Source organism: Choloepus didactylus, chromosome 15 (genome assembly GCF_015220235.1).
Source record: "Choloepus didactylus isolate mChoDid1 chromosome 15, mChoDid1.pri, whole genome shotgun sequence".
NCBI lineage: Eukaryota > Metazoa > Chordata > Mammalia > Pilosa > Megalonychidae > Choloepus > Choloepus didactylus.
This window is the reverse complement of record NC_051321.1, coordinates 1,403,077-1,418,857: the sequence shown is the minus strand read 5'-3', so window position 1 is coordinate 1,418,857 and position 15,781 is coordinate 1,403,077. Positions and strand designations below refer to the sequence as shown.

Below are 15,781 nucleotides of genomic sequence, written 5' to 3'. Positions count from 1 at the left end.
GAGGGAGTGTCGCTGGCACGGAGATGGAGGCGGCACCATAGAGGGTGGCAGTGAGGGACTCCTGTCGCTGCTGCCGCTTGAACGCCACGGCTCAGCCTGGAGTTGCGTGGAGGAGGCAGAGTGTCAGAACGTGGGGGGCGGTGGTGCCTCAGCCAGTGAGGCCTGGAGGGTCGCTGGGGGCCAGGGCAGTGCCCCGCAGAGCACTGAAGGTGCAGGTGCGAGAGCAAACTTGGTCGAGAAGGGGCTGTGGCGGCGTTCCAGTCATGCAGAGTGGGGGGTGGGAAGGGCAGGGAGTGGTGTGGTCTTCCCGCTGCACAAGAATCCTCTGTCCAAATTCAGTCTACAGGGAAGCCAAGTGTGGGACTCAGGAGAGTTTCCCTGCCACGGGCTCAGCTCTGCAGACCGCCCCTGACCCATGTGTTGGGGCCCTAGCCTGCGGTTCCAATCCTCTTCGCAGGATCATTTTTTAATGTTCCATCCAGTTACATCAGCAATCAGCCTGTCGAAATAACGAAGTCACTGTTGGGCCAGCACATGCTCTCCACTCTTCGACTTCCCTGGTTCCTGGAGCTCAGGCTTGAGGCCTCGGCCGTCCCTGGCTCCCCACTGTCCTGCCTTTCCCAGGAGTCTCCTTCAGAGCCCCCTCTTCTGCGCTTTTCTGTCATCCCCTCTTGCTAAAGAGGCCTGGAGCCCTCCCCTGAGGCTGGTGTGACAGCTCTGGGGTATTGGGTGAAGGGCTGAGGGCAGGGGTTCTTGGAGGGGCTGGGGGCCAATTTGGGATTTTGGGTTGGGGTAGGGGAGTTCAAGGCAGCAACCCACCCCCCATCCCCTGTGTCCTGGTTCTCTGGAGAAAACAGGAAACGGGCGGGACATCTGTTCATGGATGAACGTCGCCTCTGCTTCCGGCATGGAAACAACTATTTCTACAGATTTTTCTTTTTAAGTAATTACGTTTTTTTTCTTTTTTCTCATTTGCACATTAGTTGGAGCTACCCGTAGGTGTGCTTTGCCTTTTCATAGTGAGGAGGGGGCTATTGCAGAGGGAGAGTGGTGTGCATGCCACTAACCACCTCACACAGGGCCTGGGTTTCAGTGCTTGCGTCCAAGGAGCATGGCTGACACGATGAAGTGAAGAGATTTGGGTGGTTTTGGGGGGGAGTTTTTCTCATAATATTTTATCCTAATTCAGAAATATAAAAATATCTGTCCTGATACTTAGGCACACATAGCAAAGTATAAAATTACGTAAGATTTTATGTCTTCATTATAGAGCAAGAATTAAACAAAATACTGATATTTTTGGTTTTTAATTGTGACATTTAGTATTTCATGTAAAATTTCATTTCAGACCTATAGAAGATTTCAGGGATTAATAAAGATATACCCTTGAACCCACCACCCAGGTTTTATTTCTTTTTAAACAGAAATCAAGTACTACAGATATAGATGAAGCTTGTATTCCTCCATTTTATTCTTCTACGTTGCCTCCTCAATTTTATTTTATTCTCCCTCTATTATGATTTTGATCATGATTTTGAAGATTATGTCTTATCTTCCCAAGCATGTACATCTGCTCTGACTATAATTTATAAAACAGTTTTGTGTGTTAGAAATTTACATGAAATATTTTACTATAGGTATCTTTATGCCACTCCTCCTTCCAACCCAACGTTATAAGGTTTGTCTGTGTTGCTCTGTGGAGTTCTGATGCATTTACTTTAATTGCTGTGTTGTCTTCATCATGTGCCTGTCACTCACCCCTCTCCCAGCTCTGGTGGGCTCAGGAGTGGTCCCCAGTCCCTCTGTCACGGGGCACTGAGGTGAGGGACCCTGCACTCCCTCCCTGGAACCCCAGCCCAGCTGGCCTGGGGCCCCTCGCGTAACCCACGGCACAGGAACCCTGCGCAGGCCTGCACCCCGGCACAGCTCGGGGTGCAAGCAGCCACTGGATTTGGCTGACCTGCTCTAGAGCGGATATCAGAAGTGGAAGGGGAGAGTGGGGAAATACTTTTTATTTGTTATTTCAGCTAAATTAATTCTGAGTTTCATCTGTGTAATATTTTCTTTTTTGACCCAGGATTTTTCTAACTTTTAGACAAGCGTGTGGCCATTTAATATTCAGATAGTTAGCAGTGTGACTTTCTGCACTGAAGTCTGTTCGTCACACAGCTATCCTGTTTTCTTGCAGAATAAAAGCCGTCCTCATTCCAGGGGAGAGTATAATGTTTACAGTACCTTTCAAAGTCATGAACCAGAGTTTGACTATTTGAAAAGTCTAGAAATTGAGGAAAAAATTAATAAAATTAGGTGGTTACCTCAACAGAATGCTGCTCATTTTCTACTGTCTACAAATGGTAAGAACTTTTTTTAAAGTAGCTATTTGATTTAGAATTTTATTTTTAATTTTCTGTGTGTGTGCATTCTTCTTTATTTTAACCCTTTCTACAAGTTATTTCTGCTTTAAACTTTGGTGGGAGGATAAATTATCCACCAGGAAGCAAATTATATTTGGGTTGAAAACTCACAGTATGGGGGAAAAATGTACTCTATGTACATTTCTCTGTCTTCGCTTATTGTCCAAAATGTTCATCCATAATTTGAAATGTCAATGTTTAAAGACCCCTACCTTATAAACCAACATAGAACCACAAGGTTTGCTAATATAGTAATCAAATTATAATGGCACATGTTAGGGTCTTTCTTTTAAAATGGATACTGAGGTTTTTATTTGCAGATAAAACTATTAAATTATGGAAAATAAGTGAACGAGATAAAAGAGCAGAAGGTTATAACTTGAAAGATGAAGACGGACGACTTCGAGATCCCTTCAGAATTACAGCACTACGGGTATGCTTTGCATTTTCTTTAAAATATTCCCACAGCAAAAAAATAAATAACAACAAGATAAAGCTGTCACTAAATTAAAAACGTTACTGTGTACTACCCAAAATGTCAATTTGATGTAGTTCTTTTCACATGGTAATAAATTCAGTTATTAGTTGTAATTATTGAACCTTCTTGAGATAGTAACAACAAAATAAAGCAGCTATCTGCACGTAAATAAATAAAACGCCCCATCATTTTCAGAAATGGATCAAGAATAAATGATGCTCATATCAGCTGTTAAGAAAATATGAAGTACAAATCTTGTGTGAGATGTCTTGATTTGTGAAAATCATCTGTAATAATCACCATCATTTTTACATATATGTGTTAAAAACAGGGCACTCATTTTCATAAAAGCAAAAAGCCACCCAGTATCCTCAGAAAATTCAGTAATACCAAGGAAGTAACGGAGATTTAATTCCATGACAGAAATGTTTCCAAACGTATCAACTACCTTTCACTTTTAAAGTTACAAATAGCGTGTTAGTGGGGTGGAAGGCCACACAGAGTTGAAAACCCTTCCCTAGACGAAAGATCACAGATCATGAATTGAAGGGTAAGCTCTGGGTTTATGGTGTTTTGTTTGAATTTCTCTCAGTCAAGTAGGGTGAATTCTCAGGTTTCAAAATTCCTGGAAATTTTATCTTTTTTGCCTGTCAGTCTGTCCATAAGCATCATTGCTTCTTTTTTAATTGTTAAATTCTTCACTTTCTTTTTGGTACCTCCAGCTTCAGAATGAAATGACTGTATTAAGTCAGTTCTAATACCTAGATTTTTTTCGCATTTTAACATAGATTTTTAACGTCTATGAAATTGGGTATAACTTTAAAATCTCAGTGTCTTACAATTAGCTTCATGGTGCACACAGTTGACAGTGTTTTAAATAGATGAAATATGGTAGAAGGAGGTCAGACAAACTCGAGTTGGCCCAGAGACACCCAGGAATCCTGAGTAGCAGCCAGGGGGGTGCTGCCAGTTCCAGAGGCTTCCCTTGGGCAATGCTCAGCTTCGAGGAAATATGGCTTGCAAGGGTGAATGAGATTCGTGAGGTCAGAGAACATAGGGCCTGCTGGGGGAGGGCTGGTTAGTGTGCGTTCCACCTTCAAAATGGAGGTGCTGCAAAAAAGGCCACTTGCTTAGAACCTCTGCTTGCCACCCTCACTGCCCTCGCTGGTGACCTGGGGGCGCTTGCTTGGCCCAGAGAGCAGTGGTCTGCTTTCATGGCATTTTGTGGCCATTCCTGGGTGGGGCCTGGTGGCTATGCTCAGACAGCAGGTGCCCAAGATGGGGCTGAGAGCCTGGCTGACAGTCCTCCCCTCGGGGGGTTGTGGTGGGCACATGGCCCCGAGGAGAGGTGCAGGGTGGAAAAGGACCCTCCCTGGACCACCCAAGTCAGTGTGGTGGCCGTTTTTCCAGTGGGCTTATTGCACCCAGAAACACTGTAATTTTCTCAAATCTAGTTTATAGAACTGCACTTTGAACCAAAGTATTTTGATGCAAAAGCTGGAATATACATGCTACAGCTTTTGTGTCCATGGATGGGTGGTGAAGTTTTGAGATTAAACACTTCTGGTGACAGTCACACTAATTACAGTTATCAACACATAAGCCGCTAATTTTAATACAGACATGTCATGCAATGGACAAGTCACGGGGTGCGCTGTGGGGCAGACTGAAGCTCTCACACCCCTCTCCCAGCTCTCGTCCAGATTTCGGTAGAGACGGGATTGCCACCCATGGTCCTGATGAGACTCGCTCACCTGTCTAGTCTGGGAAGCTACATCCTGTTGGGCCCCATCTCAGGTTTTGGTCAAGCCTGCTTTGATAGGTTTACCTAAAAGGAAAGCAGTCCATTTGGTGGCCAGAGCGAAACCTAGGAGACATATAGTTCCGTCATGAACCGTTGTGTGATGAGAGTGTGTGGTGGGCACTCAGAGCCAGCTGCCTGCGTTCTGCCTCCGCGTGGCTGCCGGGGCCACATTTGCATTCCGACCTCAAGCAGTTCAGAACAGACTCCTACTTGTCGACTTAACTAGGTGAGAGTCAGAAATGTTGCTGCTTTTTAATCATTTCATCCTTCTCAAATTATTTTAATGCCAGGAAAGGAATTTCACTAAAAGAAGGAATCTCTCTGTTATACGTATTACATTGCTTATGTTTTCTGATGAATTGGAGCCTTGTTAAAGAGTTACAGTGTGTGCATCTAACCCTGTGTGTGCTGAAGCTAATCCAAGTCTCGGTGCTCAGCCTTTAAATGGTTTAAGTGAGGGAAGAGTTTCGTATACATTCTCCCAAGTTCATTTTTACAGAATTTCAGCTAGAGAAGATTCAGTTCAGAGGTTTCCTGGGCTTTCTCCTTTGGTTTCTGATTAAAAAAACCTAAGTTTGTGTGTTATTTTTAAAGCTATATTTTATTCTTGCTAGACTGGAATGCAGGCCTTTTATTCTCATATTGGGCCATTTCTTCCTAACTGGTCAACCTGAGAGAAATAACCCTTTCAGGGCCACACGCTCTCGCCTGGGTGGGCTTGAGCTCCCTCTGGCCCGTGCCCAGCCGGCCCCCTGACTGCAGCACATATCATGGTGTGGGAGGTGGCCTTTCCCTTTATTTATTTATTTGTTTATTTTTATTGAAGCATAATATGCATACAAAAAATGCAGAGAGCTTTCACCACCTGATGCACCCGTGTAGCCGGCACCCAGTCAGGAAACAGGACGTCATCTGCACTCCAGTTCCCCCCTTCCTCTCTCTCCCATAGTATTTTCAGGGAGAAGTAGACCACTGTTAAAGGGTAACCAGAAAGTGTGTGACCCCTGGGCGTGCACAGCTCTTGCTCCGGAGGGCGCCAGTGTCAGGGAGCTGAGGGAGATGGGCAACTCCACGTCCTTGTCTGGTGTCTGTCATGGCCCGCTGCCTGGACAGACGAGAAGCAGAGCCATGTGTGGGGACCTTGGGGTGCCAGCCCATCTTCTCTTCACTACAAGCCTGTCAGCCTTGGCAGTGGGGGAGGGGGGGCGGCTTCATTTGTAGGTGTTATTTCATGTGGTAGTCTATTAACAAACCTGTCTGTTGATTCTTTTGAGGAGTGCCTCTACAAAACTGTTATTTAATTGTGAGTATAGATTTGTTCCTTTTTGATATCTACTGTAAGTGCTCTGATTTTATGCTGCTTTGGTCTTTGTTTTGAATTCCTATTTCCTTCCATTTTTAGGTCCCAATATTGAAGCCCATGGACCTTATGGTAGAAGCAAGTCCTCGTCGGATTTTTGCAAATGCTCACACATATCATATAAATTCCATTTCAGTAAATAGTGATCATGAAACATACCTTTCTGCAGACGATCTGAGAATTAATCTCTGGCATTTAGAAATCACAGATAGAAGCTTTAGTATCCTTTATTGGATGGTTATCAGCATTATTCTTAGGATTCTTGTTCAGATAGTTAATTCGCACATGCCTTTACCCTTCTGTAATTCAGATTCTCATCTTTCAAATACGGTTTGCTCCATGATGGCAGATGATATAAGTTCTCTGCAATTTAAAGTGTTTGTTCCTAAAGATGTAAACTTCTCCATATCTCTGGGGAAAGTTCTCTGTATAATGGTGACTGTCCTAGAGTCCAAACCCTCTGTTGCCTAATTGGTTGAATTAAAGGCAATTTTAAAGACATATATTTGAAACTCAATATTAGTATGTTCTCTTTTTTTTTTTTTTTCTTAGTTTGTTAATAGGTAATAGAACAGACAATATTGGTTTAGATTAGAATGGTGTTTAATTACCCAGCCTGAGAAGTGACTGATGGTGTGAAAATACTATGTTAGAAGATGAGATGTTTTAGGAATTGTCAAAGAAAAATTCATCTTTTTGTAATATTTAAGATAGTGGTACTGTTATTTTTAAGGTGAAAATCTGAATATGGCTGGCTAATCTTAGATTGAAGATAAGTGAGCCCTATAGTATGTACGTATCAAATGGCTGTGGTCAAATTTCCGTGATTTTGGAATGTCCTCTCATTGGGCAAAGTAGGGAAATAACGTTAGACTGATTCATTCTCTGTTAAGATTCCATAAGGATTTTACTCTCATAAAATCTTACAAAGGTAAGTGTATATGACTTTAAATTCTAGCATTTCACACTTAATTTTTACTATTTTTATTGTACTTTTGTTTAATTTGTGAAAATTAAACACTGGTCATGTTCTCTGCGTAGCTGTTGAGGTCTGAGGGGGGGCAGGTCGTGGGGATCCTGTGGGAATTCCCGGGAAGCCTCAGGGCTGGTGAGCACACGGCCTATCTCTGTCCCTCTGTCTCTTCTGATTTTGGAAAACACCCTGAATTAAGTAGTTTATACCCACAGCCCCTGCTTTCTTCTTTATTGTCCTTAAACCCCTCTATTTTTCTTAATTCTTCTTTCTGATAATACATAACCATTTTGAAAAAAATGCAACTACTATCAAGGAAGGGAATTTCTTCCCCTTTTAATCCACGTTCCAGAGATAACCATTAGAAAGAGTGTGCTTATCCTTCTAAAGCTTTTTACAGTGTATCTAAGCACATTTATTTTAAAAACACAAAACAGCATCCTCTTCTTCACCCAGAGGCTGAGCTCCCAGCCCTGCAGCTTCAGGTCTCTCCAGAACTTTTTCCTGTCTGTAAAATTGAGGTCTTGGAATGTGCCTCTGGGGCTGTTATGAAAAGGAGGGGGGGTAAGTGGGTGTGACTCTCTTAGCCCCCTGCCTGCACTCAGTAAGAGCCTCTTTTTTTCCTAATCTATAAAGATACCATGCCACATCCACAGGAATAATGATTTACTTGTCTATTCCTTTTAAAAACTTATATATATATTTTATATATATATTTATAACCTAACCTTTTGCATTTTAACCACTTTCACATATAAGATTTAGTGCCATTAATCACAGTCACCATCTGTTATCAGAAATGTTCTGTCATACTTGTGCATTTAGATGACTGCATGAAACACGCCCCCTTGGTGTATTTCCTGCCATGTGGAGTCGTGGGCTCTTTGCAGTGTATCACCGTGGGCCTGCAGTGCTGCACGTCTCCATGCACGCGTGTTAGCATGACTGCTTGGCCCTCCGTTGGATTTCAGGCCAGGACCCGTGTTTTGAGGTCAGCATGCTCTTTCTGGCGGGAGGGCACCTCATATTCAGGCCCGGTCCTGGACCCAGTTTTCAGCACAGCCTCGACTCTAAGGGAAAAAAAAAAACTTTCTTCACGAGACCAGAGTAAGAAAACTTCTCATTTCTTTGATTATTGCTGAGTTAGACTATCTTTTAATTTAATGTCCATTCTTGTAAATTGCTTTTTTCTGTCCTTTGTCATTTTTTTTTTCCTGTCAGGAAGCTCATTTTTTTAATGATTTGTGAACTCCAATACATAAAGGGCTGTTTTTTTAATATAGTCTATCTTTCCTTTGATTTTTAACTTTGTCCTTTTGATCATGCTGCACATGGCCTTCCCAGTGACCAAGATCATGAGACACATGCACTTCCATATATTTACTTGTGACTATTAAAATCTTCAAATACCTTTGATCCACTTGCATGTGAGACATGGGACCTGCTTGTGCTTTTCCCCCAATGGAAGCCACTTGTCCGGTGCCACATGTTGGACAATCCCTTCCATGCATCCTAGATTTGAAAGGCTACCTTGGTTTTATTCTAAGTCCCACTGTAAACACGGATCTTCTGGATTTGCTATTCTACATCACCGACCACATTTTTAATTCTAGTACCTTGGCACCTTTTCAGATCTAGACAGGCAGACCCCTCTTATTTTTATATTCTCTTAATACAATAAGTATTTTAAAAGTAGAAGAGAGTTATTTACAATATATAAGATAAAAGAAACCCAACAAACATGTCCTCCTCATCTGGTTTAAGAAAAAGAACATTGGCAGGACCTGTGCCATGTAGGTACTCCAGCCCACTCATTTTTCCCCCTTCAAGGTGACCACCATCTGTGGACAAGGGGTCCGTTTTAAAGTCTTATTGGCACTAGATAGTATCAGGCTCCTGGAGGTTTGACAGTCTGGTGGGTGTGAAATAGTATCTTCCCGTGGTCCTATTTCTGTTTCCCAGGTGACTTCTGTATGTGTGTTGGCATTCCAGGTGCCCTGCGGTGCTCACTAGAGGGAGAGGCTGAAAGGCCTTCCGTGCGGAGGGTACACAGGAAATACAGGCGACCAGTATCTGATTTTAGTCTCCCTGGATTTGCCAGATTTGGGAATGACTCGGGGATTAGAGCAGGCTGCCTTCCATGGTGGGTGTGGGCAAGGGGGGGTGGAGGGCAGACGGGCTGTGGCGGGGGCCTGTGGTAAGGGGAAATGTAGGCTGGGCGACACAGCCCCTCTCAGGGCCACCCCCAGTGGTGCCGTCGTGGGCACTGCCTGCCTCAGTGGTGCTCCTTGCACCCATTCCTGCACAGGGCCGGCCACTGGCTGCATGTGGCATCCCCCCTCACTCCGCCGACTGCCAGCAACTGATCACTGCCATCTGGACATGCCTGGGGCTACTTACTAGCCCCTTATTAGCTGTGCACCATCCTCAGCTGGGCCATTTTGGCAGTTCGTGTGCTCCCTGGGCCTGGTTCTCCTGGATCTGCTCCAGGGTCTTTCCCCAGCCTCATGGTTTTCTCCCATGCGAGCGTTGACAGACTTCACCTGCGTCCACCGGGAGGTCTCACGTTCTCTCTCTCTGAAGCTTTTCTCTGGTACCCTGAGGTGGGGTCTGGGCAGCCTCAGCTCTCCTGGCACCCAGCTCTGGAGGCCACCAGGCAGCAGGTGAGGTGGGGGGGGGGGGCTCACCTGTGTGTCCCACCTCTCCAGAGCTTCGGCCCTGCCATCTCTGATGGCCAGTGACCTGAGCCCTGGTTTCATATGGTTTGTCTGCTAGTTTTTTCGGCTAGAAGGGTAAATCTGGTCCCCACTATTCCATCTTGGCCCAAAGCAGAATTCCACCCTTGCTGTTTATACTAATTTCTATGCTTGTTCTTCTCTCCTGGGTTAAGAATCTGGAATCAGTAGTGAACTTTCTGTCAGGTGGCCTACTGTGGTGACTTTCTGATTACTCAGAACGAGCTCTTGCTGTCAGGTAATTGAACAAAGTCTTTTGGAATTTGACAGCATTCTTGTGTTTGTAATTACTTATTATTTGACGTACGGATTTTTGCACAGATGGGTACGTGTTGCTTTTCTTAAGTCTGTCATTAACATGCCGTTACGTGTGCATTACCTCTGTCACTGAAGTCTTCCGTGGGGCATTAGTCATGGCGGGAAGATCAGGCAGCATCATGTCAGCTGGCCCGTGGTCTCCTGGGGGTGCCGATACCAGTCCCCTCCCTTGAGCTTGGCGGCTCGCCTCCCGCCTGGCGTCTGACTGCACAGGGTGCTCTTTGCCTTGACGATGCCCCAGATATCGTGGACATCAAGCCAGCCAACATGGAGGAGCTGACAGAGGTGATCACTGCAGCCGAGCTGCACCCGCGCCAGTGCAATGTGTTCGTCTACAGCAGCAGCAAGGGCACCGTCAGGCTCTGTGACATGCGCTCCTCCGCCCTGTGTGACAGGCACTCCAAGTGTAAGGGCCAGCGCTTCTCAGACCCAGCCACTAGGCTTCTTCCTGTGTCCCGGCCCCTGCAGTGCCCAGGATGGAGGGAAGCCTGCATCTCCTTGCCTCAAGTTGGCTGAGCAGGAGGACCGTGGGCTCCAGTTTGGGGTCAGGTGGGGCGCTGGGCTGGTCGCTGCTGAGAAGGCAGACCCAGAGGAGGAAGGGCTTCACTACCAGGGAGGTGGTTGGAATCTTCTGAAAATCATCAGTTTTGTTACAGCAGATTATGACGATTAAGTGTTAATGATTCCTTTTTCCCACTGGCTTTTGACAGGTGGGTAGACCTGTCACTCCAGCAACTCTGTAGCTGTTGACCCCCTGAGACCAGGCCCCTTTCCTCAAGGCCCCAGAGCACCCGAAATGCCCTCTATATCCTTGTGGCGGCCAGTGACAGGCGGGTTGGCATCTGCTGGGGCCTAGGGGCCCTGGGGGCGGGGTCTCCTGGGGGGGCAGTGGTTCCCAGCCAGGGTGCACACAGCATCCCGAGGAGCCTTCCACATGGTCCCCACCAGGCACCCCTGTGGGGCTGCGGACCAAGGCTGCTGGCTGGGATATCTTTCTGTGCCTGTCCCTTGTTAATGGCTGTGGCATTAGGGAGTCTTCTCTAAAACCCTTAGCCATGGACATCAGAGAGTATCAGGAACACATTTCCTGAATTCGCTGATGTTCCCTCTAAAATGTGGCTGAACATTCAGCAGTGCGTCTTCTAGGCTGAGTCCCTCTGGGGTCTCCATGAAAGTCCTAAATCCTACTTGGACTTTCAGATTATCTAGGCTCCAGTTTTTGAACAGAAACTGAAAAATTTTTATTTTGCTTTCTAGTTTTTGAAGAACCTGAAGATCCCAGCAGTAGGTCCTTCTTCTCAGAAATAATTTCTTCCATATCTGATGTAAAATTTAGTCACAGTGGCCGCTACATGATAACCAGAGACTACCTGTCAGTGAAAGTGTGGGACCTCAACATGGAGAGCAGGCCGGTGGAGACACACCAGGTGAGGGTGGCGTTGGCCACAGCCACGGGGCATCTCGACAGGAATGTTTTCTAACCTCCATGTGATTTCATTAAGGTTCACGAGTATCTTCGAAGCAAGCTTTGTTCTCTGTATGAAAACGACTGCATCTTTGACAAGTTCGAGTGTTGCTGGAATGGCTCTGACAGGTAAGGTCTGCGTGGTCAGGAGCGGGGAGGGCCCTGTGCGGGGAGGGCTGGTAGAGCCCGAAGGTTCTGTGTAGTCCAGGGCTGCAGGGAGAGAGTACTAAGAAGGTTGTCGGGCCTTTGGTTTGCCCTTCTGTTGACAGTATCAAGCCTGAGAAAATAGGATGTCTGAGTAAATTTTCCACCTTGCTTGTAATGTCACTATTTAGACAGCATGGTACTAGGTACACATGGGCTGTTTTAAAAGTATTTCATGAATAACAGTTCTTATTTTTCATTATGCCCAAGATAAGTGAGAAGGAAGAGAGTAGAGGTGTTTTTTACTTACTCAGCCTGGCCACAGTTCATCATGCCTTTCTTTTTGGAGAGGAGTAGAGGAACATCCCTGCAGAGCTCACGGTCTGTCTTCCTAGGACAAAAGTGAAGATGACAGATCTGAAAGGCTGATTTAGTTCATCATGTGATAGTTCCTGATACTGTGATCGTGTATTTTTTGTATGTTCTTTAAAGATCGTGTTGCTGACAGTTACATCTTTGATAATATACAAAAAATTGTACTTCAGATGGTGGAAAGAGATTATCCTGCATTACCTTTAAATAGAATATTTGTTCCACCTTAAGTAAACAGAAGACTGCTGCTGGCAGGAGGCTAGCAGCTGGGCACTCTGAAAGGCCCTTCTGAATAGCACCAGAAACGCTGGATGTGATACAACAAGCAGCTCTTCACCTCCCGAGGCTGGGGAGTTCACTGGAGCTGGAAATGAAACGGGAGTTGTAGCCCGAGTGTTAAATGAATCCGGAAGCCCCCAGCTAGCCTGGGAGGTACCCGCTGGTACCAGGGTCCTTCTGCCTCAGCATTGACAGCCACCACACAACACGGGAGTCAACACCTTGCTCCCATGTGAGGGACACAGTTGAAGCTGGGACACGCAGGTTATGAAAACATCCATCTATTGGCAAGAGGGATCAAGAGGGAAATCTGTCTGTCTGAGATCTTGGATTGGGGTGGATGCACATCCCTGGAGATTCGTAACCACAATCTACCCCTGTGAGGTTTGGAATTTGTATTTGCACCAGCTGCCCGGTGTGGAAAACCTCAGACAAGAACTGCATCCAGGCTTTCAGGGTCTGGGCATCTGGAGGAACAGACACATTTCCAGGGCCTCTTAACAAGCTAGCACGCTGTCGTGTTGGTATGTCATGCATGTTGGCTGAAGATGAGAGCCTCAGGTCGAGAAGACAGGACTTTGTTCTTCCTGGCACAGCCAGCTCTGTGAGCTGCATGTTGGCATCGGTCTCCCATGCCCCCCGAGTCTGACAGGAGTGACATGGAGGGTCTAGGTAGGTGCTGCACGAGCAGTGGGGTTCACATTGCAGCTGAGGCAGCCTAAGCTTGGGGAGTCCACTGCTCCTATAGCGTGCCCCAACAAGCCTGCTCCTTGTCCAGAGGGCAGCATTCTCGCATTCCTCGAGGCGGCACACTGCAGTCACAGCCCTGAGCCATGGCCTGGGTGCCAAGCATTCCCGGCACCCCCAGTGAGAACTCCAGGGCGCTGGGGGCCTGCAGTAGACTGCACCCCCCTGCACACCCAGACCCCTCAGGATTCCCACAGACCAAGATCTGTTAAACATGAGCTCACACTTCACAGCTATTCAGCACCTGTAGAAGCAGCCACCCCCAACCAGCAGCAGACAGCAGAGTGCAGCCTCTGAGGATGGGCTTCAGGTGGTAGAATCGTACATAACCGAATGTGAAGTAAGAACGCTTTAGACACTTACAGACTTCACAAAGGAACCACAGACCATTAAAAATGACCTGGGAGATTGGAAAAGAATCAAACCGAACTTCTGGCAATGAAAATGCAGGGGTGGGAGATGACTGTGCAGGTCTAGCAGCAGAGGCACCGTGGCTGAAAAGATCTCATGTGGTTGAGCTGGAAGAAAGGGCAGAGGAGATTACCCAGAATGCAGCCCCGAAAGCCAAGGAGATGGCAGAATGAAAGGTCAAGAAATGTGGAGGAAAGGATGAGACAGAATATACGTCTGAGTAGACAGAAATATCCAGAGGTAGAGAGTTGTGGAGAAGTAGTGATCATGGCCAGGAAATTTCTGTAACTGATGAAACACTGAATACCTGAATACACAAAGCACAGGAAGCCACAGCAAGATAAGATTTGACATGCACACCATGTCATGATGCAGCTGCAGGACACCAGCAGCCAAGAGAAGATCCTAAAAGCGGCTGGGGGAAAGGACAAGTGACCCTTGGGGATTGGACATTTAGACGGTGAGTCGACTTCTCTGCAGCAGTAGTGGAGAGCAGAAGGCAGTGCGTGATCTTGTCAGTGTGCCGAGGGAAAGCAGCTGCCGGCCTAGAATTGTGGGCTGAGATAAGTGATCATTCAAGAATGAGGGCCTGATGAAGGCATTTTCATATCAAAAGCAGAATTTACCATTGAGCCTGGAAGGAGGGACTGATACATGAGGTAGACAGGAGAGCAAAACAAGCAGTGGTGACGTGAGCAAAGCCAAATTCACAGCATCTGTGTAAGTCTGTAGACTGGGCTCCATTGCTTGTCTGTGCAAAGTGGGGCAAGAACACATTGAAATAAGCCCCAGGTGGTTCAGAGACCAGAAGAAACTGTGGGTGCCTCTTCCTGAACTCTGGGGAGTGAAGAATTTCGTAAGCACAAAACAGTGACAAAGCCCAAACAACAAAAAACAGTATGAAATTCAACTACGTTAACATTTTAAACATTCTTATAGCAGAATAAAATGACGAAAATAAAACTCACAAAAGCAGGTATGACTAACAAAGGGATAAGTATCCAAAACATGTAAAGAATCACAAATCAAAAAGAAAGTGCCAAACAACTACTAAAAAAATAGCAAAAACCATGAAGGTGAATTGACAGAAATTGAAAAGTAAGTGAACACATTTTAAAAATACTTCTCCTTCGTAACCAGCACATTGAAGCAGCAGGGTTCATTGCACACCCTCAAGGCGCTGAGTTGTTGGGCAGGGGAGGACACAGGGACGGTGGCCTCGGCCACCAACCACTCTTCTCTTGAGACTGGCTGCAGCAGCAAGCCGACGGTGCTCTGGGCTGTGTCCCCGCCTGGGCCACCCTAGAGGCCTCTTGCCCAGACAGGCCAGCGAGCATGCTCACAAACTCCGGACGGCCGTCGTCAGGTGCCTGCACACATGATCGTTGCCATTCATGATAGATAACACTAAAAAGCAACAGAGATCAGTGAACTGGAACTACAGGCATCTCATGGATGAATCTCACAGTGATAACAAGGAAGACATTTGAAACATGCAAGACAACTTCACTTATTTGTAACAATGCGTGACTATTTAAGATACACTGTACAGGAGCACTGCACCCCCACGTCAGCAAGCGGCTCTCCAGAGGGCCCAGGGCAGGTTTCACCTGCTGGCGGCAACTTTTTTCTTTGGCTCGGTGGTGGGGGCGTGGATGTTCATTGTAGTGTTCCTTATTCCTTTTTGTACATCTGAGATGCTGGAAAATGCCTTTCAGTTACCCATCATCCCCCAGAACACCCAAGCGCTTTCCCAGTGATGTGTACTCCTAAGTAACTTCGCTCATTCACTCTTGCAGATGCTGCTTCACCTTCCTGCGCAGGGAGCTTCCGTGGGGGGCAGGGGTGGCGGGGAGGGAGGCTGTGGGTGCTCTCTGTCAGGCTGCCGTGGGGCACCGCCGCCTCGTGCTCCAGCTGTCGGGTCCCCTTGCTTGCGAGTCCACATCCCTCTGTGCTTCTTCCTTTCACGCGTTCCTGCCCTGTGGGGCGCAGCCCGGCCCGAGGCTGGCTTGGGGCAGCTGTTTTCACAAAGTGTGGAGCAGCGAGACGGGTGCCAGGGTGCACCGAGGAGCGCAGTCCAGTCCCCCTCCTGTGCAGGCAGTGTGTGTCAGGAATTTTTAAATAATAATAAAACTGGATTAAAATCTGTCTGCGTTTAATTATTGCCATGCACCAGCAATTCTAATCAATGTCAGTGATAAAATCCTCCTTCCTGAAAACATGTTGTGTTGGTCTGTGTTCTGAGTAAGTTTTAGTAACGTATATGCTTCGTTTGATCATG

General features: G+C 46.5%; 1 protein-coding gene across 2 annotated transcripts in view; it reads left to right on the top strand.

The window, feature by feature from the left end:
• Window positions 1-15,781, top strand: part of PPP2R2D (protein phosphatase 2 regulatory subunit Bdelta) — a 49,942-nt gene that overhangs the window by 32,333 nt on the left and 1,828 nt on the right. For both annotated transcript variants that reach the window (XM_037804141.1, XM_037804142.1), the window contains exons 4-9: window positions 2,189-2,354; window positions 2,735-2,847; window positions 6,099-6,276; window positions 10,324-10,488; window positions 11,340-11,509; window positions 11,585-11,676. In XM_037804141.1, the coding sequence (XP_037660069.1) occupies window positions 2,189-2,354; window positions 2,735-2,847; window positions 6,099-6,276; window positions 10,324-10,488; window positions 11,340-11,509; window positions 11,585-11,676 (884 nt within the window). The remainder of the gene's footprint in view (window positions 1-2,188; window positions 2,355-2,734; window positions 2,848-6,098; window positions 6,277-10,323; window positions 10,489-11,339; window positions 11,510-11,584; window positions 11,677-15,781) is intronic.